General features: G+C 47.1%; 1 protein-coding gene across 4 annotated transcripts in view; it reads left to right on the top strand.

Moving 5' to 3' along the window:
* Window positions 1–27218, top strand: part of LOC115479511 (collagen alpha-1(XVI) chain-like) — a 136160-nt gene that overhangs the window by 89238 nt on the left and 19704 nt on the right. For 2 of the 4 annotated variants that reach the window (XM_030217456.1, XM_030217453.1), the window contains exons 37-55: window positions 678–731; window positions 1343–1411; window positions 3648–3692; window positions 4332–4358; window positions 6425–6490; window positions 6879–6926; window positions 7098–7151; window positions 12286–12339; window positions 12591–12629; window positions 13310–13426; window positions 17059–17094; window positions 18030–18116; window positions 18412–18447; window positions 18827–18871; window positions 21815–21868; window positions 21953–22006; window positions 23857–23910; window positions 25576–25620; window positions 26046–26099. In XM_030217456.1, the coding sequence (XP_030073316.1) occupies window positions 678–731; window positions 1343–1411; window positions 3648–3692; window positions 4332–4358; window positions 6425–6490; window positions 6879–6926; window positions 7098–7151; window positions 12286–12339; window positions 12591–12629; window positions 13310–13426; window positions 17059–17094; window positions 18030–18116; window positions 18412–18447; window positions 18827–18871; window positions 21815–21868; window positions 21953–22006; window positions 23857–23910; window positions 25576–25620; window positions 26046–26099 (1038 nt within the window). The remainder of the gene's footprint in view (window positions 1–677; window positions 732–1342; window positions 1412–3647; window positions 3693–4331; window positions 4359–6424; window positions 6491–6878; window positions 6927–7097; window positions 7152–12285; window positions 12340–12590; window positions 12630–13309; window positions 13427–17058; window positions 17095–18029; window positions 18117–18411; window positions 18448–18826; window positions 18872–21814; window positions 21869–21952; window positions 22007–23856; window positions 23911–25575; window positions 25621–26045; window positions 26100–27218) is intronic. The other 2 variants (XM_030217455.1, XM_030217454.1) reach the window with 2 other exon arrangements.

The following is a 27218-nucleotide window of genomic DNA, read 5'->3' as shown; positions in this document are numbered from 1 at the left end:
CTCTAGATTCTTTAGCCTTTCCTCATAGGGAAGTTGTCCCATGTTTCTATTTGGATGTCCAGTCTCCCCATCTCATAAATAAGGTTCTCTTGCAATTTTTCACAATCCTCTTGTGATGTAACAACTTTGAAAAACTTTGTGTCATTGGCAAATTTAATCACCTCCCACCTCTAGATCACTTGTAAATACATTGAAAAAACAGCAGTCCCAGCACAGACCCCTGGGAAACCTCACTATCTACCCTTCTTCATTGAAATCATTGCTCATTTAATCCTACTCTCTGTTTTCTCTCTTTTAACCAGTTCTTAATGCACAATCGACACTGTCTCCTATCCCATGAATTTCTAATTTTACTTCACCCCCTATACCAGGGGGTCCTCAAATCCAGTCCTCGAGGTCCACAACCCAGCCTGGTTTTCAGGATTTCCAAATAGATCTCATTCATATTCATTGTGGAAATCCTGAAAACCAGGCTGGGTTGTGGACCTCGAGGACTGGATTTGAGGACTCCTGCCCCATACTGTACTGCTCCCTCGGGTTTTGCAGCCCAAATGCATGACCCTGCACTTATTTTTCTGTTTCCTGTAGTAACATAGTAGATGACGGCAGATAAAGACCTGTGCGGCCCATCCAGTCTGCCCAACAAGATAAACTTACATTCTGTTCTTTTTCTTTAGGGAGCCGAGGGACATCCGGGGCCCCCTGGCTTGTTGGGTGTCAAAGGAGAGAAGGTAAGACCCCCCCCCCCCATCTCTTTGCATTTGTGGCAGGGTCTCTTCTCTTTGGTCCTAACGGAGACCTTATTTCTGATACTGGTGCAGGGAGCAGGTGCTTCCCAGGGGTTTTCTCAGTGCAGTCTCTCCCAGAAATACATAATAAGGTTTATAATTTCCCGATTACAGATGGGTGTTTCCCGCATCATTAAACAATCTGCCTGTCGCCACAACCACTGTAACAGATGGTGTGTCACGGTGAAACTTTAGCAAGGAGGTGGCCCTTAATGAGACAGAGTGAGGTGCTCTGAAATTTAAACAGCATGATTGTCATTCCGCAAAGGGTTCTTTTCTTTCTCAGAGAAATGTCTGTTCCGGGGCCTTCCCGCACAGATTCTGAGCTCCATTATAATGTGGTGCTGGCTTTACAGCCTTGTGGTTGCATCAGATTGAGTGCAATGGACCAACACATGAGTGCAGCTCTAGACTCCATTGCCACTGGGCTGAGTGGCTCAGCTTTCTTCAAGAGGCTTCTGAAGTGCTAAAGTGGCTGACCCAGATGGGCTGGAAGATGGCTGGGCAGTGCCAGTACCCGCCAGACTTTAGACAATGTGTTTTGTTTCTTGCAGGGTTCTTCTGGACCAAAAGGTGCTCCAGGCCTTCCAGGGCTCCCTGGTGCCAGCATCGTAGGGCCGCCAGTGAGTTGTTGAATTTTTTTTTTTTTATTCTTTGCTAGTGTTTAGTAGGTGGGGAGATCTAACCTGTGAAAGTCTGAGGCATTACACAGACCCCGGTACATCCAGTACCCCAAACCCCCTTAGGCTAAGCTCTGCTAATTCACTCTGCCCTTCAGCTGTCTCACACCTCGTAACACTGGAGTCTCTGGGCATCTGAAACTCCTTTTTAATAACTTGGCAGCTGCAGGTCTTTCTGTAAATGTAATTCACTTTGGCTAAGCAGAGTGAATTAACTGAGTCTTTAACCTATGCTCTGTGTGCTTTAGTGTTTCATTTCTAAGAACGATCCGGACCTTGCGTGGCTCCAGACCTTGGTAGGACGAGATACGGAGCTGCTGCAGTTACTTTCTATCTCTCTGCCCTTCCACTTGATCCCTGCTAATGGAAATTAAGTAGCTTATTACAATTTAATAGCTGTGGCCGGCCTGTCTGCTCCTGGAGAGTGAAATAATTAGGCAGCTGCAGGTACCTGAGAGCCTGGGAGGGATGCTGAAGTACAGTCTATAGGTCAGATGACAATCACGGTAGCGTATAAGATGGTGGGGGGGGGGGGGGGAGGCAGCTTTACACTTCAGCACATATGGGCTTCAGCTGATTTTCCAGAGGAAACTCCTGGTGCACATTCTCTTTGAAAATTATTCTAATCAAATCAAATTAATTCTTGTATAGCACTAATATCCCCATTCCAGGGTTCAGTGCGGTTTACATTCTAGGTGAGACAAAAGCAGATAATGTTAGTGTGAGGTAGACTAAAAACATTAAAGGAAAGAAAAGGAAAGTGGATGATACTAGGAAGTAGAATCCATGATGGATTGTTATGAAGAACAGTCTTTGGGAAGAGAAAGGTTTTTAGCCTCTTCCTGAAGTTGAGGTGGCTGTTTTCTGTTCTGATGGGAATAGGTAGAGAGTTCCATATTTTGACTCCAAGTACAGAGAATAGAGAGCTGAAAATCTTCTGATTTCAAATTGTCTTTTGAAACAGTGACACTAACATCAGTTGTTTTTTCGGTCTGTTAGACTGGACCAGATGTAGCGAAGCAGTCTTAGCAGTTCAGAGGTGAAGCCCTGTAAGATTTGAAGAAATAAACAAGCAGCTTTGAACCTGAGTCTTTCTGCTATGGGAAGCCAGTGCAGTTTGTTTAGATGAGTTGAAACACTAATATGGCTATACAATCTATGTATATTAGTCTAGAGCTGTAGTCTGTATGATTTGCAGTTTTTTTTTCTGGTATTGACACTTAATACCAAGAAATAGAACATTCCAGTAACCCAATCGAGGTGTGTGTATAAAGCAGTCCTGCACATTTCTGCCTGCTCTTTCTGCAGCCGGCCGGTGGTAAAATCGAAAACCAAGCTCTCTTTTTATGGAAAAGCTTGTCTTTATTAAACTTTTTATAGAATATGAGATTCCAGTCACTATCACTGTTTAATGTTTTTCATTTTCCCCTAAATTCTATATATGGCACTGAAAGTACTGCCAGGGGCATGTGAAAATCTGGGCATGAGCCAATTAGTGCAAATAACAAACAATTATCAGCATTAATTCACAACAATTTGGATTGACGTGTGCACCTTGCTAAGCACTATTTATAAAGATGTGCGTGAAAATCTTTTAGCGCACAACTGAAAAGGGGCATGGCCATGAGAGGAGCAGGGATGGTTCGGAACATTCACTAAACATGCGCACCGTATTATAGAGTCTGGGGTATCCGCGTCTAATTTACGCCCAAGGATTTACACCAAGTTTGAGCTGGGCGTGGATCCCGGCGCTACAGGCTATTGTATAAACACGCACAGCGCCGTTTATAGAATCGCACCCATCCTCATATTTTTTCAGTGCCCAAATGTACAGAATCTAGTCCTATGTGTCTTATCTTCCTCTAACAATTAGATCTAATCCCCCATTTTTTACCCCTGTCCTTCCCTCACCCCCTTTCCGCTTTCTGTCTCCCCAGTCTTTTTAATCTGAATAAAGAGAGATGTGCTATAAAAGCCCATGTGTTATCTTCAGCTGCTCTGAGAGAGACAACATCTGTGGAACATCTGCTTTAGTCTGTTCTGTGACTTTCAGGTTATGCTAGCTTGGTATATGTTACCACTGCACAGAGAAACTGGATTAGTAAGCATAGGATGTTGCATGCTTTCTGTGTTCTGGGCTTTTATCTTCTAATGTCTCTGTTGCTGGATTTTTTCAAAGGGTCATGATGGACAGATGGGGTTCCCTGGTGCTCCAGGCTTGCTGGTATGTAGCTAATCCAAGCACTTCACTGCATCATTCTGCCCTGCCCTACAGTACTCTAGAGAGGGAGGGTGCCAGCATGCAAAGCCGGTCACAGCCCAACCTCATCTTCACTCATTTCAAGCAGAAGATGTCTGTCGTTCTTTGGAAGTCAATATTGAGCAGTGCTCCAACACTGGGAGTTCAAGCAAGAGCCACCCAGGCCTGTAAGGCTTTCCCTCATTTTAGAGCCTGAACCAAAGTCTAGGCAGGGGACCAAGGCTCATAGCTGTAGCATTTTTATACAGAACGCCATCTAAATTTAAATGGGTACCAAATCCATTTAAAGTGATAGGTATTTTCAGCAGTGCCATCCTTGTAAGTACCACTGCGGAAAATTTTCCAGCTTTAAATGGACACTGCTAGACCTGCTGATTACTCCCTTACCACTTGGTCGGATGTATACATCGCTTCAAGACCACATTCCGAGTTTAAATGTGTAATTTTGGCCATTTTGCTATGAAACAGCCAAACTTTTTCAAAACAGCTTTTCTGCTGTTGCTGATTCTTAAATAGGAGGAATGATGTTTGAGAAAATCCAAAGCCTTCTAGCCCTGGGCTGTGGAATTCCCATTCTCATCTGCTTTTCCTTGTCTCCTGCAGGGTGAGAAAGGAGAAAGGGGAGTGAAGGTAACATGTTTTTCTTTATTTGTGATTGTAAACTCTGTCTGACACCCATCAATTTTCTGCTACTCTCAGTCCTCTGAGAAGCTTCCAGTGAGGGTCAGGCAGAGAGAGAGAGAGATCAAAATTGGGGGTGGGTGCTACATACCTGAGAGAGAGAATAAAGCCCAGTCCGGGGTGCAGTCAGGTTGTGAAGCATCACAGAAGGAGGACGAGCTGACACCAGGGGCGTAGCCAGACACCCAAATTTGTGTGGGCCTGGGCCCAAGATGGGGGGGGGGGGGGCAGAAGAACTCCACCTTGTCTCACAAGTGATTTGGTCTCTCACTCTCTCGCCTGCATGCCATATGGTCTCTCAAACACATATAGTAACATAGTAGATGACGGCAGAAAAAGACCTGCATGGTCCATCCAGTCTGCCCAACAAGATAAACTCATATGTGCTACTTTTTGTGTATACCTTACCTTGATTTCTACCTGTCCTTTTCAGGGCACAGACCGTATAAGTCTGCCCCGCCTCCCACCACCGGTTCTGGCACAGACCTTATAAGTCTGCCCAGCACTATCCCCACCTCCAAACCACCAGTCCCGCCTCCCACCACCGGCTCTGGCACAGACCGTATAAGTCTGCCCAGCACCATCTCCGCCTCCTGCCACCAGCTCTGCCACCCGATCTCGACTAAGCTCCTGAGGATCCACTCCTTCTGAACAGGATTCCTTTATGTTTATCCCACGCATGTTTGAATTCCGTTACCATTTTCATTTCCACCACCTCCCGCGGGAGGGCATTCCAAGCATTCACTACTCTCTCCTTCCCCCCCTCCCCCTTTCCGCATACCTTTTAAGTAGCAGATTTTCACCAGCAGTGAGCAGCAACTAATACAGGCCTCACAGCCTTCCTTCTGATGCAACTTCCTGTTTCTGCATATGCGGGAATATATCAGAGGGAAGGCTGTGGGGCCGGTGCAAACAGCTGCTCGCTGCAGGTGAATATCTGCTATTTACAAGATATGCAGGAGGGACAGTTGTTGGGAGTTTTCGGCTGGTGGGGCTTGGGGATCCCTGCCAGCCACATCATAGGTGTGCTGCTTCTGGGTGGGCCTGAACCAAAAGTGGGTGGGCCTGGGCCCACCTGGCCCACCCCTTAGCTATGCCACTGGCAGACACTCAAGAGCTATGGCTGTTCTTATTGTACCTTATGCAAAATTTCACTGGGAGGCTCATCTTGCTTCATTTTCCTTTGCTGTTGAGTGGCAAGCAGTTTCCTTACAGGTTGCAGGACCTTTCTCCCCTGCTCCCCTCAGGGCAAACCCTTGCTGGGCCGTTGTCATCATACTGCTGGCAGGGGTGGGCGTTAGGAGCAGTGCCTGCTCTTTGGAGGGAGTAGTCTAGTGGTTAGTGCAGTAGACTTTGATCCTGGGGAACAGAGTTCGATTCCCACTGCAGCTCCTTATGACTCTGGGCAAGTCACTTAACCCTCCATTGCCCCTGGTACAAAATAAGTACCTGAATATATGTAAACCGCTTTGAATGTACTTGCAAAAACTACAGAAAGGCGGTATATCAAGTCTCATCCCCTTTGGTAAGCCACAGGAACCTGCAGCAGCAGCCCCCACCATGTCCTGCTGCTTAAACAGACAGGGAGGAGGCTGTGGGAATGGAAGGCAATCTCTTTGCAGTCTGATGATGGTAAGTAGGTCTCCAGGCTGATGCCACCATGACGTACCATGGCATGGTTACTTCAGTGCCCCCACCCCCACCCCAGGCTTGGAAGAAGTGAGACTGGGTAAGATAAAATGTGTGTTCTTCATCCATCACAAGTAACTGACCCTTTCTCCAGCTATGCAGCTGTTCTGATGTTATACTTCATGAAGGTCACGTGGCATCATCCAAGCTACACAATGTCTTTGACCATATCAGGCTGAGGCTGTTTATTCACAACTGAAGGATCAAGAATTCATTCTGCCCATGGCTACCTATAAACAGTGTGCAAGTCTTTTCAATTCTGCCTTTGTAAATACGCCACATTCTAAAATTCACAGCCATGCTGACGCACTTCTCCTTGGTTGCAGGGAGAACCTGGTGAATGCTCCTGCCAGCCAGGCGTTCGTCCGGACACATATTTCTCTGGAATGCCTGTAAGTAGCCTTTATCTCTCAGCTCCCAGCCCATCTTTGGTTGTGATTGAGGATGGGCCATGGTAATTGGACAAGGCTTGGCTGCTGGGTCATGTTGATTGGTTGAAGCTTGGTTGCTGGGTCATGGTGATCGCTTAAGGCTTGGCTGCTGGGTCATGTTGATTGGTTGAAGCTTGGTTGCTGGGTCATGATGATTGCTTGAGGATTGGCTGCTGGGTCATGGTGATCGCTTAAGGCTTGGTTGTTGGGTCATGTGATTGGTTGAGGCTTGGCTTCCAGTTGGCGTTTCCTTGAGATGGGATGCTTTGGTCTGGGTTAAGGTGTCAGTTGGTCTGAGTTCTTCAGAAACTGAATTTGCAACCTTGGGCGCTTTCTCTTGGTTCTTCAGGGTGCACCAGGAATGGGGAATGAAAATTCATGGCAGATGGGGCCACAGGTTTGTCTGATTTGGCTTTCTTTCCTCGGTTCTCTGCTGTGGTTTCTTTTTACCACATTTTTCACTTCTTGCTGTCATTCTTGTCCTTCAGGACTTTTCTTTTTGCAGTTGGAAGAGTTTAACCCCATCAGAATATCCTGCTTACAACAGAATCAATCTGTTTTATTGTAGGGTCCACCAGGTCCCCCAGGACCTCCAGGCCCACCTGGGTCACCTGGCCACCAGGTAAGTAGCTGGACTGACCAGGGGTGGAGAAAAGTTCTCCTGCGATAGTTACAGGGATCATCTGTGTGTTTCCCATTTACATTTTCTTCACACAGGGTCCAATGAAAAACTGACTGGTCAGAGTTACATGACAATTGCTTATGAGGCTGTGGATAATCTCTGTATCACTGAAAGGGTGGCCCGTAAGAGAATGAGATAATGATGGATTATTTACTTACACAAAGCAAACGTCCAGAAATGGGCCACTCTGTATACGTACTGGTCAATAGTCAGCCTGTGGTGGTCAACATTTTCTTAAACACTGACCGTCACAAGCAGGATTAACCCTGTACATTCAATACTGGGTCCAGTTTGGGCCTTGGCATTGAATATCCAGGGCTAATTAGGTATGTGCTAGTCGCCAGGTCTCGTCATGGCCGATATTCAGCTGGGGCCTGCATAAGACTCTTATGTGGGTTATGGCTGAATATAAGGGTATCTGGCCAGGTCCAGGTCCCCGACCCCTAAAGATTCTGATCCCCCTTCCTCCCCTCAGAACATGAAGAATCCTCCCTCCCCCCCCCCCCTACCTTTACAGCATCAATCCCAGATATACCAAGTTACCCAGTTCAAGGCTGGAGATTTTGGGACACTCCTGCTTTTGAATTTACATCCCAGAGTACTTTGGGATTTGTAGTGCCTGATCCTGCCCATTGAAATCAGTGCTGCAGTCCCATATTGCACCAAGATCGGGTGCTGAGAAATCCAGGACTGCCCCAAAATCTCCAGCCTGGAACTGGGTAACTTGGCGTCTCTGTAATCTACTCCCCCCCCCCCCCCTCCTGCTTTCAGCATTCCCCTGGACCTACCTGCCTGATCCCTGATGGTCTAGCAGATGCCCCCTCGTTCCTGCCTGTTGTTGCTGCCTCTTCAGAATGGATGCTGCATCCTCTACTGGCAGCTTCGTGGTACTACAGTAGTGGCGCAAGGTTGCCACTAGAGGTCGTGGTATCCATTTTGAAGCGGCAGCCACGATGAACAAGAGCGAATGATCATTGCCTGTTCCCCACTAGACCACCAGGGATTGGGCAGGCAGGACCGAGGGGAGCCTTTCTTTTCCAAGCAATACATACTGAGATCTCTATGTGGAAGTAGAGGCTGATATACAAAAGGAGATAACTAGGAGGAGACACTTTCCACTGACTGGGCTGTACGTGGCTTTTCAGTGGTACCGGGATAACGCCAGTGAAAATCTGAGCTGACCACCATGGCACCATCCATTTAGCACCAGGGTGGTCCAGGGCCGGAGTTGGCACTGTTCTAAATTTATCCGGGTTCCGGTCTGAATATTCGCTGACGCTTCCAGCAGCCTCTGGATAATTAATGACGATATCCTAATCTTTTTCTACCCTGGTGGTCAGTGCTGTAAGAGAAACTGACTGCTGTGGGCTCAATATCAGGCCCAGAATCTCTGCACAGAGCATGGAAAACATTTCCGCTCCCATGTGAAAAGAAATATTATACCGTTCTCTTGTTCTTTATCGCTTGACACTCTTTCCTATTATTTCCATAGAATGTTCTATGGCAGTGAAGCTTTTTCTTCAGAGACGCGAGACAAAAGCTTTACAAAATCAGGCCTGGAATCTTCTATTTAACTAATCTTTTGACCCGATTTCCCTTTGCAAAGAGAGATTGTGCAAACCAGTTATTTGGTAAGGTTGCTATAGGATTGCCATGTTTATTATGAATTAAGAATAAACTGGTCAATATTCAGCCCACATAATCGGGGTTTCTTAAACACCGGCCACCATGGGCTGATTTAAAGATAAAAACAGAATACTGGAAAAAATATAGGCAGATAAAGACCATATGGCCTATGCAGTCTGCCCATCGATGCAATCCACTCTCCCTATCACTCCCTTAGAGATCCTATGTACTTGTCCCAAGTTCTCTTGAATTCAGAGACTGCTTTTGTCTCCACCCACCGGGAGAGCGTTCCACGAATTTACCACCCTTTCTGTGAAAAATTATTTCCTGGGGTTACTTCTGAGTCTGTTCCCTTTCACCTTCATCTTATGCCCCCTCGTTTCAGAGCTTCCTTTCAGTTGAAACACAGTCGCCTCCTGTGCATTTTTTTATTTATACCCCGCACTTTCCCACTCATGGCAGGCTCAATGCGGCTTAGGTACTTATTTGTACCCGGGGCAATGGAGGGTTAAGTGACTTGCCCAGAGTCACAAGGAGCTGCCTGTGCCTGCAGTGGGAATTGAACCCAGTTCCCCAGGACCAAAGTCCACCACTCTAACCACTAGGCCACTCCTCCATAGAGACATTTAAATGTCTTTATCATATCTTCCCTCTCCCACCTTCCTTTCCAAAGAATACGTATTTAGTAGCCGCCCTCTGGATTGACTCCATCCTGTATCTTTTTGAAGGTGTCGGTCTCCAGAATTGTACACAATATTCTAGATGAGGTCTCACCAGTCTTATACAGGGGCAGCATCGCCTCCTTTTTCCTACTGGCCATTCCTGTCCCCATGCTCCGAAGTATCCTAGCTTTCACTGTCACTTTTTTACCTGTTTGGCCACCTTGAGATCGTCGCGTACGATCACATCCAAGTGCTGCTCCTCTTTTGTGCTCAAAAGTTCTTCACCCCCTATACTTTACCATTCCTTTGGGTTTTTTCAGCCCAAATGCATAACCCTACATTTTTTAGTATTAAATCTAAGCTGCCAAATTCCAGACCATTCCTCTAGCTTCACCAAGTCCTTCCTCGTGTTATCCATGCCATTAGAGTCTTCTACCCTATTGCAGATTTTGGTATCATCCGCAAAGAGGCAAACCTTAGCAGACAGCCCTTCAGCAATATCGCTTACGAAAATATTAAAGAGAACTGGACCCAAGAACCAAACCTTGCGGCACACCACTGGTAAAATCCTTTTCTTCAGAATGAGCTCCGTTTACCACTACCCTCCGTCTCCTTCCACTCAACCGGTTCCTAACCCAGTCAGTCACTTTAGGGTCCATATTGAGGGCACTCAGTTAATTTATCAGTCGTCTATGTGGAACTGTATCCAAAGGCTTTGCTAAAATACACCATATCTAGCGTTCTCCCTCGATCCAACTCTCTGGTTGCCCGGTCAAAGAAATTAATTGGATTTGCCTCTAGTTGCCTCAGGTCCTGCAGTCCAATGGACTCCAGAAACCATCTGACACCCACCTTTTCACTCAGACTTTTGATATCCTACCTTAACTACCTACCACCCCCCTCCCCTCTGTTTCTGGTCCTATCTTCCTCCTTTCCTAACGTATTTTATGATCAGGGCCACTGGGGGGGGGCAGGGAGGGCAAAATTCACCGGGCCCAGCCTCCAAGGGGGGGCCCGGCATCGGGGTCTCTCTCTCTCCTGCTCCTGATGAGGCCTGAATGATCAGGTCCCGACAGGAGCAGGAGAGAGAAAACTCCGGCACTGGGCCCCCCCTCCAGCGCTGGTCTTCACTCACTTCTACCACTGTGCCGAGCGGCTGCTTTTCCCCCTCAGGCGCATGCTCGTTTTTGAAACCGAGCATGCACAAGGAGAGAAAAAAAGCAGTCTCAGGGGCAGGACAGGCATGGAGTGAAGAGCAGCGTTGGATTCTTCCGCTGGCGGGGCCTCGGGGTCCCCGCCAGCCCCAAGGTACCTCAGTTGCGGCAGCGGCAATCCTGGAGGGAGGGGGCAGGAGCAGCGACGATCCGAGGGAGCAGTGGTGATCGAGGGGGGGGGGGGGGAGGGCGGGAGCTGCAACAGCCCTGCCCCAGGCCCGGCTCAGTCTCTCGGCGACCCTGTTTATGATGTAAACCGTGCAGTATAAATAAATAAATAACCTTATCCAGATATTAATTACTGGGCCAAATCCAGCTACCAGCACTGGATATCTTGCTCATTGACAAGTGAGATTATCCACAGATAGTGCCAATATTTCAGTGCCATTACCCAGAGAACTGACCAGGCCGGTTAGGATGGTCATTTATGAAGTTCGGCCTACCTGGATTATTATCCGGTCACTGTCATTGAATACGAGCAGTGCCCGGACAACTCCCGGCTCTGCTCCTGAACCCTATAATGCCGCAGCAGCCTGCGAAGATATCCAGCGCCTCTCTCTGGTAAAGTGTCACTGAATATCTGCCCCAAACCCAGTCAGTGCTATTTTTTTTATTCCACGCAAGCCAAGGAGACTCAGCGTTCACTTAAAACACAGAAAGCTCTGCACCATTAATGGCTTCTAATCCTGTGTGGGCAGAGCTAAGTAGACAGGAAAAGGCAGGACAAAGAGGACAGAAGGTTTGTGGAAGGGAAAGATGTACAGAAGAAAGGGCTGGGGAATGAGGATGGAGGGAGGGAAGTTTGGTGACAGAATGAAGGAAGAGGGGTTGGTGAGGGAGGGTGGAGGTAAAGAAAAGTTAGGGAAATGGTTATAGATGGAAGTGGTTGGGTAGAGAGGATGGAAGTCGGGAAGGGTTGAAAAAACGGGACAGGGGAAGGGTTGGACATGGCTGGTGCAAGGGAATTGGATGCCCGAAATGAACATTCAGTCTCCTGACACCTCCCCCTACTTCCTACTCAATTAATTTTCAGGCCCCTGATTGTTCCCCCCCACCCCCCACCATCATGCTTGTAAATATTAAAGTTTGGTGTGAATGTATGTGTGTCATTTACCCAGGTAAATGGGCTGTTTCCAAACTGTTCACCCTTCCCGCTGGTAAACGTTCTCATTGATAGGTCTTTTGAGTTTATGTGGCTCTCAGGATGTGCTGTTTTGCTTTAACAGGAGCTGTTCCATGAATCCTCCCCCCCCCCCCTTGAAACTGCTGTACTAGGCAAACACTTAGTTTTGCCTGATGGTCAGGGTTGGATAGGGAGGATGGATTGAGGAAAGGTGGGGAAAACAGAAAGGATGGATAGAGGGAAAAAGTTGAGGAAGTGCAGAAAGTCTGGGGAGAATGGGGGAGGGAAAATGGATGAATGGAGGGAAGGGAGAATGAATCAAAAGCATGGAAGATGGAGAGGACAGGTGGTGTGAGAGACAGAAGTCAGGGTCATGTGAAAGGTCACTCAGCAGGTAGCAGCAGATATGTAGAAAGATTTCAATCTTCCCGATCTTTTCTTGAATTCAGGGAATTCCAGGACACAATGGCTTGCCAGGACAGCCTGGGGCACCAGGATACGTGGTAGGTATAGGGAAGGCCTGGTCTAACCCGGTTCTCTGCTCTCTTTCTGGCCACATGCCCAGTTCTGTGCTTGCAGCTTTCTCTTTGTGCTGCTTACCACAAACAGAGACCTCTCACCATAGCACTGTCTGCCATTAATACTCCAGTGTTGCACTTGAGAGACTGCCTGGCTGTGTGCATCTCTGAACGAGACCTCCTGCTTGAAAGTCTCTAAACGCGCTGGGCCTTCTTCTCTCCCTTGTCTGTTTCAGGGCCCCCTAGAGGCGGAGGGACATATTGCAGTTTTGCAGGTAAGAACTCTGGCACTTTTCTGGAGAACTCCATGGCTGTTTGATCTTGTTGCCTGGGTACATTCTGGACTCCCAGTACACTTTACAGAGAGACAACATCAGCAGGCGAGACACTTAGCGAGTTCTAGTTTTGAAGGCCCAGTATAAGTTCATCCAACTGTAATCTGGGACTAGAGCAAGATTTTTCCAATAGGTAACACCCAGGGCCCTGTTTACTAAACTGCGCTAGAGGTGTTCTAGTGTTTTTAGTGCACGCTAAGCATTCGTGCATGGTAACCGTGTAGATGCCCATAATATTCCTATGGGTGTTTAGCGCGTGCAAATTTTTAGCACGAGCTAAAAACGCTAGTGCACCTTCGTAAACAGGGCCCCCTACGGTTTTAATTAAGAAATATAGAAATAAAGGTGAATAAATAAAAACAAAAGAGAATATAAGGTGATGCCCTTCCATGCATAGGGTTTGTAGGTAGAAATATTGGGATGTGTAAGCTTGAGCTGTTAATGCCGAATGTGAATCCTTTTCTCTTTCTTTCTTCCTTAACTTCATTTCTGTACTTTCCAATGGTCTGACACGGTAACCACACGACTGTAAGGATAAGGTTTGTCTGTAGGTGGCATTTCTTGCCCGTGATGCCCCTTGAGGGGGAAGAGGTCTCAAAGTCTGATTTTTCTTTTTCTAGCACATTTGCAGGGACTGTGCACAAAGCCAGTCTAGCGGACCACAAACCAATGTTGTGAAAGGGGAGAAGGGAGACCGCGGCCGACCTGGCGCACCAGGCTTGGACAATTGTGAGAAGGTCAGTGCATTTCCATGCGTCCAGCACCCATGAAAATACCTGGACAAGTGCCATGAGGGAATTAACACAGAGATACCTAGGTTAACCCGAAGGTCCACCGAGCCCAGCATTTTCTTCTTTCTGCAGTAGTGGGTAGTCTGGGTCAACTGGAAATACCTGACAGACCCCAGTGAAGACAACCATTGCGTGGTCCTCATTTTCAGAAGAGGTGATGGATCAGTCCTCCAGGAGGTTTTCCAAACCTTGTTTAACCCTGGTTATGCCACTTGCCTTCACCACATCCTCTCTTGACAATTCCACAGCTTAACTGTGTATTGTTTGAAAAAATACTTTTTAAAAAAGGGCTCCAGGGGTGATCCAGGAAAGTACAGACCAGTGAGCATGATGTCAGAGCTGGGCAAAATGGTAGAAACTATTAATAAGAACATAAATGGAATGGCGATTGCCATGACGGAACATTGTAAGCCACATTGAGCCTTCAAATAGGTGGGAAAGTGTGGGATACAAATGCAACAAATAAATAAATAAGAATAGCCATATTGGGTCAGAAAAAATGGTCCATCTAGCTCAGAATCCTGTTTCCAACAGTGGCCAATCCAGGTCACAAGTAACTAGCAGAATCTCAAAGAGTAGCAACATTCCATACAGAATCTCAAAGAATAACAACATTCCATATAGAACCTTAAAGAGTAGCAACATTCCATACAGAATCTCAAAGAGTAACAACATTCCATACAGAATCTCAAAGAATAACAACATTCCATATAGAACCTTAAAGAGTAGCAACATTCCATACAGAATCTCAAAGAGTAACAACATTCCATACAGAATCTCAAAGACTAACAACATTCCATATAGAACCCCAAAGAGTAGCAACATTCCATACAGAATCTCAAGGAATAACAACATTCCATATGGAATCTCAAAGAGTAGCAACATTCCATACAGAATCTCAAAGAGTAACAACATTCCATATAGAACCTCAAAGAGTAGCAACATTCCATACAGAACCTCAAAGAGTAGCAACATTCCATATAGAACCTCAAAGAGTAGCAACATTCCATACAGAATCTCAAAGAGTAGAAACATTTCATACAGAATCTCAAAGAGTAAAAACATTTCATACAGAATCTCAAAGAGTAACAACATTCCATATAGAACCTCAAAGAGTAGCAACATTCCATATAGAATCTCAAAGAGTAGCAACATTCCATACAGAATCTCAAAGAATAACAACATTCCATATAGAACCCCAAAGAGTAGCAACATTCCATATAGAACCTGAAAGAGTAACAACATTCCATATAGAACCTCAAAGAGTAGCAACATTCCATACAGAATCTCAAAGAGTAGCAACGTTCCATATAGAACCTCAAAGAGTAGCAACATTCCATGCTACCAATCCCAGGGCAAGCAGAGGATTCTCCATGTCCATCTCAATAGCAGACTATGGTCGTTTCCTCCAGGAACTTATCCAAACCTTTGTAAAATCCAAATACGTTAACCACTGTTACCACATCCTCCGACAATCAGTTCCAGAGCTGAACTATTCATTGAGTGAAAAAATATTGTCTCCTGTTTGTTTTAAAAGCATTACAGCTAACAAAATTAGTGAACATGGTTTAATGAGGACAGAGTCAACATGGATTTAGCTAAAGGAAGCCTTGCCTCACCAATTTGCTTCATTTATTTGAAGGTGTGAATAAACGTGTGGGGATAAAGGTGAGCCGGTTGATGTAGTGTATCTAGATTTTCAGAAAGCATTTTACAAAGTTCCTCATGAGAGACTCCTGAAAAAATGAAAAAGCTATGGGATAAGACGCAATGTTCCATTGTGGATTGGGAACTGGTTTATGGATAGAAAACAGAGGGTGGGGTTAAATGGCCATTTTTCTCAAAGGAGGAGGGTGAATAGTGGAGCGCCACAGGGATCTGTACTGGGACCGGTGCTATTTAATATATTTGTAAATGATCTGGAAATTGGAATGACGAGTGAGGTGATCAGATTTGCAGATGACATAAAACTGCATGTGAACTGTGTGAAATTGCAGGAGGACCTTGGGAGGCTGAAAGACTGGGCATCTAAATGGCAGATAAAATTTAATGTAGAAAAATGCAAAGTGATGCACATTGGGAAGAACAATCCAATTATAGCCACTTATGCTAAGTTTCACGTTAGGAGTCACCACCCAAGAAAAGGATCTAAGTGTCATCATGGACGACATGTTAAAATATTCTCCTTAGTGTGTGGAAGTGGCCAAAAACCAAAGAAATGTTAAGAATGATTAGGAAAGACATAGAGAATAAATCAAAGAATATCTTAATGCCTCTGTGTCACTCCATGGTGAGACCACACCTTGAGCATAGCATTCAATTAAATCTGACGAAGAAGGGCAACCTTCGAAAGCTAATCAAGAAATGTACTAAGTTATGTCCAATAAAAAAGGTATCATCTTATTTTCTTTTCCATGTTTTATTTTGTTTGATTTCTATTGATAATTCTAGTCACCAAATTTCAGAAAAGATTTAGTGTAATTAGAAAAGGTTCAAAGAAGGGTAACCAAAATGGTAAAGGGGATGGATCTCCTCTTGTATGAGGAAAGGCTAGGTTAGGGCTCGTCAGCTTGGAGAAGAGATGGCCAAAGTCTATAAAACCCTAAATAGAATAGAACAGGTAAATGCAAATGGATTATTTATTCTCAAGAAGTACAGAGACTAGGGGAAATGTCGTGAAGCTACACAGTAACATCTTCTGAAAATCCAAATGCAATAAGTTGGCCAAATTACTGTTCTCCACGTGCTTATATTACACCTTCACATTTTGGGATTTTGATTTTAGTTTAGGATTTGAGTAGAGAGGTGTGGTAGACGTGTTAGTCCACTTTTAAAGGTAATCAATAGAAATCAAACAAAATAAAACACGGAAAAGAAAATAAGATGATACCTTTTTTATTGGACATAACTTAATACATTTCTTGATTAGCTTTCGAAGGTCGCCCTTCTTCGTCAGATCGGAAATAAGCAAATGTTGGTAGATGACAGTGTATATGAGTGAAACATCAAAGCATTTCAGTGACAGTCTAACAGGATGGGGGTGGATAGGTGAGAGACAGGGAGATATGCATGGAGACAGGAGGGTACATTTTTTGTGACATTTCTTGTTCATCTTTTCGGAAAGCTGATGCTCCAGGTTACGTGTCACCTCCCATTGCACATTAGAGGCAGTTATTCTGTCCTAACAATAGCGATTTAACCAGACAGGAGAGGCTCTGCGGGGCTATGACAGGATTTCCCTGCCACTGGATATCCCCGCTAACCGGCTGTGTTGTGGTCGGCATTTATCCGATAACTTTTCCGGTTGTGCTAGCGCCATCTGCACATCCCTGAACATGGCCTGGCATTGAATATCTAGGCCAAACAAATTGCTGACCACTGCTGACCTCTACAGTTTTATCTAGCTTCAGGCTCAGGCACACTGGTCTGTAGCTTTCTGGACCACTCCTGTCCTCCGGCAGCGTGGCTGTGAAAGATTAATGGAACAGTCTAACTGCACTATAATGGGAGGTGTAACGATAGGAGAATGAAGTTATCGGCAAATGAGAAATCTCGGTTTTTCTTCTCTTTTCTTTCAGTGCTTTTCTGAGTTTCCCAGAGCTGAAGAGCCCCGGGTGAGTGTGAAATGCTGATGCAGTGCTGTCCTAGGGACAGAGCGGGAGTTTTAGTTCAGTCTAGCTTTGGTTCGGATGCACCTTTCATTAAGATAAGCTTGAACTTAACACTTGATACACCTTATAATACCACTAAGTCATTATGGGCTCTGCACCCTCTTCCTCTCCCAGGGCATAGTAAATCAAGTTCTGCGAGTTTAAAAATGAAATCCCTGTATGTTCCATTTTCGTTCTGCCCTTTTATAATGGGGTTAAATTCTCCTGGGTTGTTTTGCAGTTTGCTTATTTGTGGGTGGGGGGAGGGGGATTTTTGATTCCTCATTTCATCTTGCCATTTTTATGCGCACTGTAAGTTACTGCCTTTGCGACTGTGCATATGTGAGGCTGAGCTGTTCCCGGCTCTGTACCCGCTTTCACCCTTTGCCCATCCCCCACACTCAGTTCTTCTGGCTTTTATATCTCTCTTTGTCCCCTGGCCTCTGTTGCTTGTGTGTTCCAGTGTGTATTCGGGTTGGTTTCTCCCCTGTATTTTCAGCATCTTCTCATGTGAGCCCTGTCATTGCCTCAGACACTAGAACAAATAAACCATGAGCCCACCAGATCCACAAGTGAGGCAGGATTATACAGAGCCTAGAAAAAATGAGGGACAATTAGGCATTAATAACTGGGCTACAATCTCTTGTAATGAGCCCTTGTGATTTCTGGATTAAGGAAAGCAAAAGGTATATTTGCAGCAAGATCAAATGGACAGCTGCACTGCATTCATTACTATGAGATTTTTGTTTTTTCAGAAAGGGAGTTGTATGAACTTAGATAAATGCTTCATTATAAGTCGTCCTCATGCTCATTTCTCATGCGATTTCCTCAGTATCCCTTGCCAACAGGGTTCTCTTTGACACCTGCTTTTTTTCATTTTCTCCTTTGTCTGAATTTAGGGGGACACCGGAGAGAGTGAGCGTGGCTGTCCGGGGGGTCCTGGGCACCCCGGAGTCCCAGGCTTAACTGGCGAGAAAGGGGAGCAGGTGAGTAGAGGGCAGTCTTGTGTGCCAGCAGCTGACTTGAAACTATGCCAGACCTTCTACAATACTTCGTACATTGGACACAGGTGCTGAAGGAATGGGACTTCTCAAAGAGGTCCCCGTCTGGATCTGTGATGTGTGAAAAGCGCCCCGAGAGGCCTCCAGAGCAATTCTTGGCTTTCCGTTTTCATGCGGAAATTTTTCTGCAATTCCTACTCAAGCCTGGGCGCAGTGAAAGGTCTTCCATAACCCCAGCCGCTCCTCTGGCCCTAATCTTCTTCTGTCCTCTCTTTCCCAGGGTCCTCCAGGTATTCGAGGATTTCCAGGGCCCCCGGTAAGTGTCTGCGTTGAGGAAAATGAGATGTATCGTGCCATATTCCCACCTTCCATACTGATTCCCAAGCAGGACTGCAGGTACCAGAATATACTGGGAATGCCCCAGCCAGAACCTGCTAGAGCTGTATACAGAGCTGGGCAGTTTATTACAGTACGTTCCACATTCTCTTCCAGTCTGGACTGAAGAAAACAAGGAGCTGTCCGAGGTCCTGTGGCTTGTCCTGTGGCCTTCAGCCCGAGTCATCAGTCCAAGTTGTCCCTGCCCCATGCTCTTCTGTTCTGGAACCTTGCACTTCTCCCCCTCCCATTCCAGCACATTCCCCTGCAGCCCTAAATTTAAAAGAAGCCAAGTTGTGACCTCCCTGTTTCTTTCTCAGGGTCCCCCAGGTTTTCCTGGCACGTCTGGCCCTTCTGGATTGCCTGTAAGAATCCTGCACCGCACGCTTTCTGTCTGGCTTCTGTGTATTGTCCTTTTCTAACTCATGACACTGGATCCTTTCAGAACCTCACCATAGCACAGGGAGCAGCCAGCAGAAGATAACTATCGAACTTTTAATGACTACCTTACGATAACTTTCCACCGAAACCTTATTAGAGGCTTAATTTAGCCAAGTAGTGTGGAATATCAGTACTAACCTGAGAGTAACTTTGACACCACTCAGTAGGCAGGCCCGTTTATTGGCAATAACACGGTATCTGGCTGCTGGACTTTAATCTTTTCAATTTTAGAAGCTGCTGAAAATCGGGCCCTTTGTAGCTCTGTAGTTTCGACATAGTACTTCTCGGGCCCTGATGCACAAAGCTTACCGTGCTGGGAACGTTTGGTCTAGACTGGTTGTAGCCGGTCTAAAGCAAATGTTATTTAGCAAGTAATGCACAAAGGGGTTTTCCGTGGCTCTGTTAGCAGCCACCGAGGACCCCATGCAAATGTATTCTAATGAGCATTCCGGGCGATGCACAGCTCCAGAGTGCCAAGCTTTAACGAGCTAATTTTACGGCTGCTCTGGAGCTGTCGGAAGAGGAAGGAAACACAAGCAGTCAGCTACAAATGCTGTCTGCTTATGCTCCTTACTTCTCCCCTCCCTGACAACCCCTCTGAATCGTTAAAGTTCCTTAGTAGTCCAGTGGACCCTGACCCCCTTGCACCCCCATGTAACAAATCCCTGGTGGTACGGTGGACCCCAAGACCCCTCTCTTCCTCCTCCCATACCTCAAAAAAGATGGAGGCAGGAGCAATACCTCCCACTCTCCTGCCTCAGCTCCAGCCCAATGCATCCTGGGATTCAGTGGGTGGGGCCAAGCAATGTGCTTAGCCCCGCCCAGTGCACCACCATTTTGTGTAAGGTGAACACCATGGCTGGAGGGTGGGAGGTGTTACTTCAGGTATGGGGGGAGGGGGAGAGGGGAGGGAGGAGGCCACTAGACCACCAGGGCCATTGTTGCCTTGGTGGGGTTTTGGTGGGGGTTGGGGGTCCACTGGACCACCGAAGGTTGCTTGCATGGGAGGCCAGGAGGGGGTGCTGGGGGCTTTGGGTGTCCACTGGACCACCAGGTATTTGTTCCTTGGGGGTGTGTGTGGGGGTTGGTGGGGGGTGGCAGGGTTCAGTAAAGCCTGCATCGGGAGGGGAATCCGTGCATCTGTCACTGTTTGTGACTTGCTAAATTTTACCGAGGCAGCCGTATTTTAGGGCTGCCTTTGTGCATCAGATCCTCAGTTCCCCTTTATCTTAACCCTCACCCCCCCCCCCAGCGCTACTGAGGAAAAGCTACATCCTTGCTAAGAGGAGGGTGGGAGCTGGTGAGGAGCTGAGAAGAATGACAAAGGGATCCCCTAGGCTGGTGCTGCTGTATCCAGACTCCCTTCCACCTTTTCATTGATCTCCTTTTGATACATCTGTACTAATCAGTGTGATAACATCACCAGGCCTTTGTGTTTTCTTCATTGTTGTGTGTTTGGGTCAGTACACCTGTGTCCTAGGTGCTAATCCCTGTTACGCCTGCTGTTGGCGCTGTGCAGAGGGATGGGTGTGGCCACGCTGCAGTTTTTCATGCCATCACGCAGCTGTCTGTTCTGGGCTCTGGGCAACCTGCTTTCTTGTCCTCCATTGGCTTGCTTTAGTGAATGGGAAGTCAGTGTTTTGGCTGATGTCACTTGTCCTGTGCTTGGTAGAGAAGCTGGTACTTGTGAAGGGTGGTAGATATGCACTGAAAGACTGCCAGAACTGCAAAACCCAGAAAGCCGAAGACAACAAATGTTCTGATCAGAGTTGTAGACGGTGCAACCTGCTGCCGCCGATCGATCTCAGCCTAGTTCCGACGGCACAATCTCTAGTAGCGCTGGACTGTAGCAGACAAATGAGGGGGGGCCAGTCTGGTGAAAAAGGCAAAATCACAGACAACTGGAGCTCCTGGGCTGGTGTTAAAAAACCACCCATACCCCCCTCCCCCCCCCCCCAATATTCAGTGCTATTTAACCGGCCAGAATGGCTGCTGACTGGCTAAATAGCGCTTATTTGGCTATCCACCGATATTCAGCGGGGGATAACTGGCTATCCCCCACTGAATATCCCCGGTTAGCAGCCAGCCGGTTAGATAGTGCGATATAACTGGCTATCTGCCAATTTTTAAAGTGAGTTTAGTGGCCATATTTGGCCAGGTGAAACCGTAGCATATCTTTGGCCGGTTTTAAGATAACCGGCTAAGTCTGAATATCGACGTAACTGGTTTTCTTCTAAACTCCCCGAAATAAACTGGATATTCAATGCCGGGCTGTTTCCAGTGACTGGCATTAAATATCCAGTTTAACTGTTGAGAAAGGGGAGCTGGTTGTCCTCAAACTGGCCAAAGATATCCCATGTATTCACGCAGTCAAATACAGCCGCTAAACTGTGGCTGGAAATCAGTGGATTGCAAGTTATATCGCCCGATTTGACTGGGTAGCCACTAACCAATGATATTCAGCGGGAGAAAGCCAGCTATCCCCCCTTAAATATTGCCAGATAGCTGGTTATGAGGCATTTAACCGGCCAGTAAAATGCGTTGACTAAGGGGGGGGGGGGGGGGAATGTTTATTTTGTGCCCTCAGTGCACACACCAGCTAGATTTTCATGGGAAAAGTCCACAGGGAGGTTTCCTTTGCAGGTCCTCCCACCTCTCTGGTGAGTCTGAAAGTAACTTGTGTAGAGAGAGACCCACAGATCTGGTACACAAAGCTTCCTGTCTGGATAGGAAAGAATTGTCAGACTCGCTTTTCATCCCAGTAATGTTGGGCTTTGCTTTGTGGCTGGCAGTGTGACATCAGTTAATCCATGCTAAGAACAGGAGCAGCTTCAGGGCTGAAGGACTCTCTTTTTTCATCTTGAAAGGGTCTGCAAGGAGAGCGGGGAGTGCCGGGGCTTCATGGAGATAAAGGAGAGCAGGTAAGTGATACAGGAAGTCTTGCAAATGTGCATTAGACAGACTGGTGCTGTACCCTGCTCAGCCTTTTCACCTGTTCTCTGCAGGGCCCACCTGGTCTGCCTGGATACCCTGGTGCCATGGGACCGCCTGGATTACCTGTAAGTTTGAAAAAGTGAAAATCCGAATCAAACAGCACCTATACAGGCCTTACACCTGCCTGGGATTGAGAAAGATGTGTTTAAGCGAGGAAAGATTGAGACCCAGTCTGTGAAACCTGTTTGCGACACCCAAATCCCTGGCAGGGGAGATGCTGAGACCATACCATAGTGGCGTAGCCACAGGTGGGCCTAGGTGGGCCGAGGCCCACCCAGTTAGGGCTCAGGCCCACCCAACAGTAGCACAGGTTTAGCAGTAGCTGTTGGGGATCCCAAGCTCCACCAGCTGAAGACTTCCCCCTGATGGTAACAAAAATGCTGCTCTCCATGGTACTGGTACCTGCTCATGCTCAGTTTTCAGTGCATGCCTGCTGCAGACTGCCAAGGTGGGGAGAAGCATTTTCCTGCCAGCTGAGATATTTTTTGGTGTGTGGGGTGGGGGAGGACACTTGGTGCCCACCCACTTCTCGCCTAGGCCCACCCAAAATCTGCTGTCTGGCTACGTCCCTGCCATACCATATATACAAGCTTATAGGGTTACCATATGTCCGGATTTACCCGGACATGTCCTCTTTTTGAGGACATGTCCGGGCAACCGGGCGGGTTTTGCCAATCTGCAAACGGGCAGATTGCTAGCCTCCCCTCCCCTTACTTACTACTGCCATGGTGGTCTAGTGACCTTTCGTGCCCGGAGCGCTGCCCTGTATGCATCCTTCCTGTTGGTGATCTCGGCACCGATTCAAAATGGTCGCCGAGAGTTGAAGTGACCTCGTGAGACTTCAACTCTCGGCGGCCATTTTGAATCAGCGCCGAGATCACCAACAGGAAGGATGCATACAGGGCAGCGCTCCGGGCAGGAAAGGTCACTAGACCACCATGGCAGTAGTAAGGTAAGGGGAGGGGGGTGATGGGGAGGGGGGGTGACGGGGTGTGTGACAGGGGGAGGGGAAAATGTGACAGGGGCGGAGCGAGGGCATGACGGGGTGGAGCGAGGGGTGGAGTGAGGGCGTGACAGGAGGCGGGTGGGGTGTGTGATGGGGGCGGGGCATGTGTCCTCTTTTTTGGGGGACAAAATATGGTAACCCTACAAGCTTATATCCTGCTAATAGCTTATTACAGTTCAAAGCGGGTAACAAAGGAAGTCAAATCAGAGTAAACCTCTGGGATATTATTAAAGGAACAAATACATTTAAAGCGGTAAATGGAATGGTTGGACTGGAAAATCTACTACTACTACTACTTAACATTTCTAAAGCGCTACTAGGGTTACGCAGCGCTGTACAATTTAACATAGAGGGATAGTCCCTGCTCAATGAGCTTACAATCTAAAAGACAAGTGAACAGTCAGTCCAAAAGGGGCAGTCAAATTGGGGCAGTCTGGATTTACTGAGCGGTAAGAGTTAGGTGCCGAACGCAGCATTGAAGAGGTGGGTTTTAAGCAAAGACTTGAAGACGGGCAGGGAGGGGGCTTGGCGTAAGGGCTCAGGAAGGTTGTTCCAAGCATAGGGTGAGGCGAGGCAGAAGGAGCGGAGCCTGGAGTTGGCGGTGGTGGAGAAGGGTACTGAGAGGAGGGATTTGTCCTGTGAACGGAGGTTTCGGGTGGGAATGTAAGGGGAGATGAGGGTAGAGAGGTAGTGAGGGGCGGCAGACTGCTGAACCAGGGCCTTCACAGGAGGGAATCTCTGTGTTGGGGCATTTCCACTGAAGATTGTCTGGGATGGAGTGGGGGGGGGGGGGCTTTCTGCTGAGGTTGTCTCTCTCAGAGACCTGTGCATTCTAGTCTTTTGAGAAGATTCCTGCAGCCTGGCCTTGCGCAGTCTTGTTACAGGATTTGTGTCCCTTTTTTGTTTTAGGGAACGAAAGGTGAGCGAGGATACATAGGACCTGCAGGAGAAAAAGGAGAATCGGTGAGCTGTGGTGATCAGCGTATTTTGTTTGGGGGGGGGGGGAGGAGTTGTATATATTTACCAGACTGAGGTTCTCTCACGCTGAAGTTACGCCATATGGAGGTCAGCTTCCAGATGATTTTACTAAGCAGTTTCCTGGGTAAAAAGGGTGGCTGAGGGTCACTGAACTGGGATACTTCTGGCTCCTCAGCTCTGCCCCTGTGCTGTTATGTTTGTTCCTGCTGAAACGTGAAGGACAGGGGGAAAAGCTGGAGGGTGGGATTCAATTTGAAGTTCCCCCATGTGGTTCCAGTTACTATGTTTCTAGAAGCTGGCGCTCAGATTCAGTCCTTTTCTTTAAATGTACCAGAGCAGCGACTGAGTGGGATGGCAGCAGGCAGGATACTCAGTGATAGTAAATGAATGTGATGCTGCGGAGTATAAGACATGGAGAAGTCATGTGCAGAGTGGCTGAATTTCACTGCCCAGAACGCTCCTGAGCCCCACCATGGTCCTAAATGGTTAATTTTGGTCATATAAAGAGTAAATGTATATCTGGGGAGCCACATTTACACACTCCTCCCTGGATCCTGGCACCCGCTGGCAGTGAGGTGAATAAGGTGTGGGATGTGTGGAGAAGTAGCATCACGGTTAAAACAGTAGGGTGAGAACCAAGAGAGCCGGGTTCAATTCCCACTGTGGTTCCTTGTGATCTTGGGCAAGTCACGTAACCCTCCATTGCCTCGGGTACAAACTTGGGTTGTGAACCCTCCGGGTTCTAGAACTAGCCCCCCCCCCCCCCACCTCCCCGAGACTTTTCATAGCGCCTCAGATTTGTTTAAAAACTAGTCCCTGACGTGGTTCTGCTACTTCCAGCCACATCAGTGTTTTTAAATATCATGGCCTGAACTTTAAGATGCCCAGAAGTTCTGCTTCTGATTCCAGTACATATATTTAGCAGAATTATGGAAATCTGGTTTTAATGTATTCTAAGCAGGTTGATTCTCATTACCATTCGTATGTATAAATATCCTCATTCTCTGACAGCCACAATTTAGTTTATTTTCACTTGGTATAATATCCTACGACAGGAGTCAGAGCGATTTTCAATTATTAAAATCCAATAAAAGCAACGAGAAAGGAACAAGAATTCATATCAAAGAGAAAAGGAAAACAAATAGACAAGGAAATAGATAAAAAGGCCTAGAAAACAGAGCCTTCACTCAGGAGCCAAGATGTGACAGCATTAAAAGCCTTATTAAACAGATTGTCCCCTTCCCTGCAGTATCAGTCACAATAGTGCTTTATGCTAATTATCAAAGACAAATGCTGGCCAGGAAGGGTAAAAATAAGGTGTGTGGTTGTGCTGCCCCCCCCCCCCCCCCCCCCCCCGGATACCTTCTGCAATTCAGCTAAATGTACACATAGCGGAAGTCCTCAGATACTTCCAGCCACCCTGAGGATGGCAGGTTTCAGACAAGTCATTTTCTTTCAGAACTGTTTCCACTATAAATCCTTCCTCACAAAAGCTTTCAAATCCTTTTCTGTTTTGCACGTTTAACTTCTATTCCTCTGAGAGCCTCCTCCGAACTAAGCTGGAGCATCTGTGCGTTACCCTCACTGCTTTAGCCATCTCCTTGCTCCATTCTGATAAGTACTCAATATGTTCCCTGTAATGTGTTCTAGGGTCCCCCTGGATCTTCAGGAGTCCCTGGTTCTGTTGGGCCTGCGGTAAGTTTACCTTCCACCTGAACCTCATATCAGTGGCTTTGAGAACCTGGGAATGTTTTCTTTAATATATCTACCCTTGATGTCAGGCAGATATAGAACATCTTTTCTGGGTGGGGGGCCCATGTTCACCAACTCCCTCAGTTGGATCTCATTTTACAGCATGCAGAGTGGCCACTAGAATATTTATAAGTGAATAGTTTGCAAATTCCCCTTCTCATCTCAGTGGTTTGCTGTTACCTAGGACATTTCTCTGCTTTTACTGCACAGTTTTCCAGGCTGTTTCTTTCTTGATGTGAACTAAGAACTGAGGAAGAGGTGTGAAGTTTCTGGAGGGGTGAAAGCAATTGGGTTTTCCAGCCCTGTGCAGGGCCTCGAGGGAGTCCGGACTTCTGACGTTCATCTTTTCCCTTCTGTATTTGCAACAGGGGCCACGGGGAGAGCGAGGAGCAACGGGAAACTCTGGCGAGAAAGGAGATCAGGTGAGGCCTGGGTGGAATCTCCAGCACCCTGCGAAGACCTGCGCACAGAGCGCATCATATGAGAACAGGGGTGAGAGGGAGATCCGTGTGCAGGTGCTGAGCTGGGGAGCACAAGATCTTAGAACTGTGGGTTCCAAAGTGCAAATTCTGAGTGAGAATCTGGAGTTTGTACAGCTTGGGCAGAGAATTTCGTTTGATTGATCATATTATACTACATTGGATCCCTTTCAGATGGAGTGTGAGATTGAAACCTGGTACTTTTTGCTTTTAGAACCTTACGAGATTTTGTTCTGTCACGTTAGACCACTTTATACTCTCTGGTTTAGCCAATATATTTTTATAGCTCTTCCACTGACTCACAGAAATGCTAGCTTGTGGTTTGTTTCCCCCCCCCCCCCCCCCCCCCCCCCCCCCCCCCCCCCGCTGCTCCTGTAATACAGCCTGATCTGCCATGAGAAAACTTATAGTTTGGAAAGCAGAATGTAGCTTTTTATTAGGAGCAGGTTCTGTGGGGGAAACTATATGAAGCATTATTCTTCATGAGTAGAAGACTGAACTAGGGAGGTCCGATTCAAATTCCACTGCAGCATCACTTACCCTTCCATTACCTCAGGTACAGGCTCACAGTGTAAACCCACCAGGGACAGGGAAATGCTGAACATCGCCTGAATGTAATGGCAGCTTGTGTGTGAGCACTTTTCATACAATTGTACAGCTCTGTATGGGAAGCAAAACGGTCACTTGTGATGTACATGTGCATTTTATATATGTGCAGGCACCCAGGGGTGTGATTTGGGAGGGCTAGCATGGACTTGTGATGTACATATGTGTTTTCTATGGGTGGGTACACCTGTAGGTACATTTACATGATCAGGTGTAACTCTGTGTCCTTGAGGATGGTTCTGTTAAGACGCATGCGACTCTCTTCCTATATAATAATTTGCACCTCCAACGTTCCATGTCTGGCTGCCTGGGTTCGTAACATCTCCTGACGTCAGCCAGCCTCCAGCGTTCCATTCCCCCTCACTGTCCCGCCCTCGCGTCAAGACGTAATGGCGTCAGAGGGCGGAACAGTGAGAGGGAAGGGAACGCTGGAGGCGAGCTGACGTCAGGAGGGAT

The sequence above is a fragment of the Microcaecilia unicolor genome, chromosome 11 (genome assembly GCF_901765095.1).
Source record: "Microcaecilia unicolor chromosome 11, aMicUni1.1, whole genome shotgun sequence".
NCBI classification, from domain to species: domain Eukaryota; kingdom Metazoa; phylum Chordata; class Amphibia; order Gymnophiona; family Siphonopidae; genus Microcaecilia; species Microcaecilia unicolor.
This window is presented reverse-complemented; position numbering and strand designations above follow the sequence as displayed.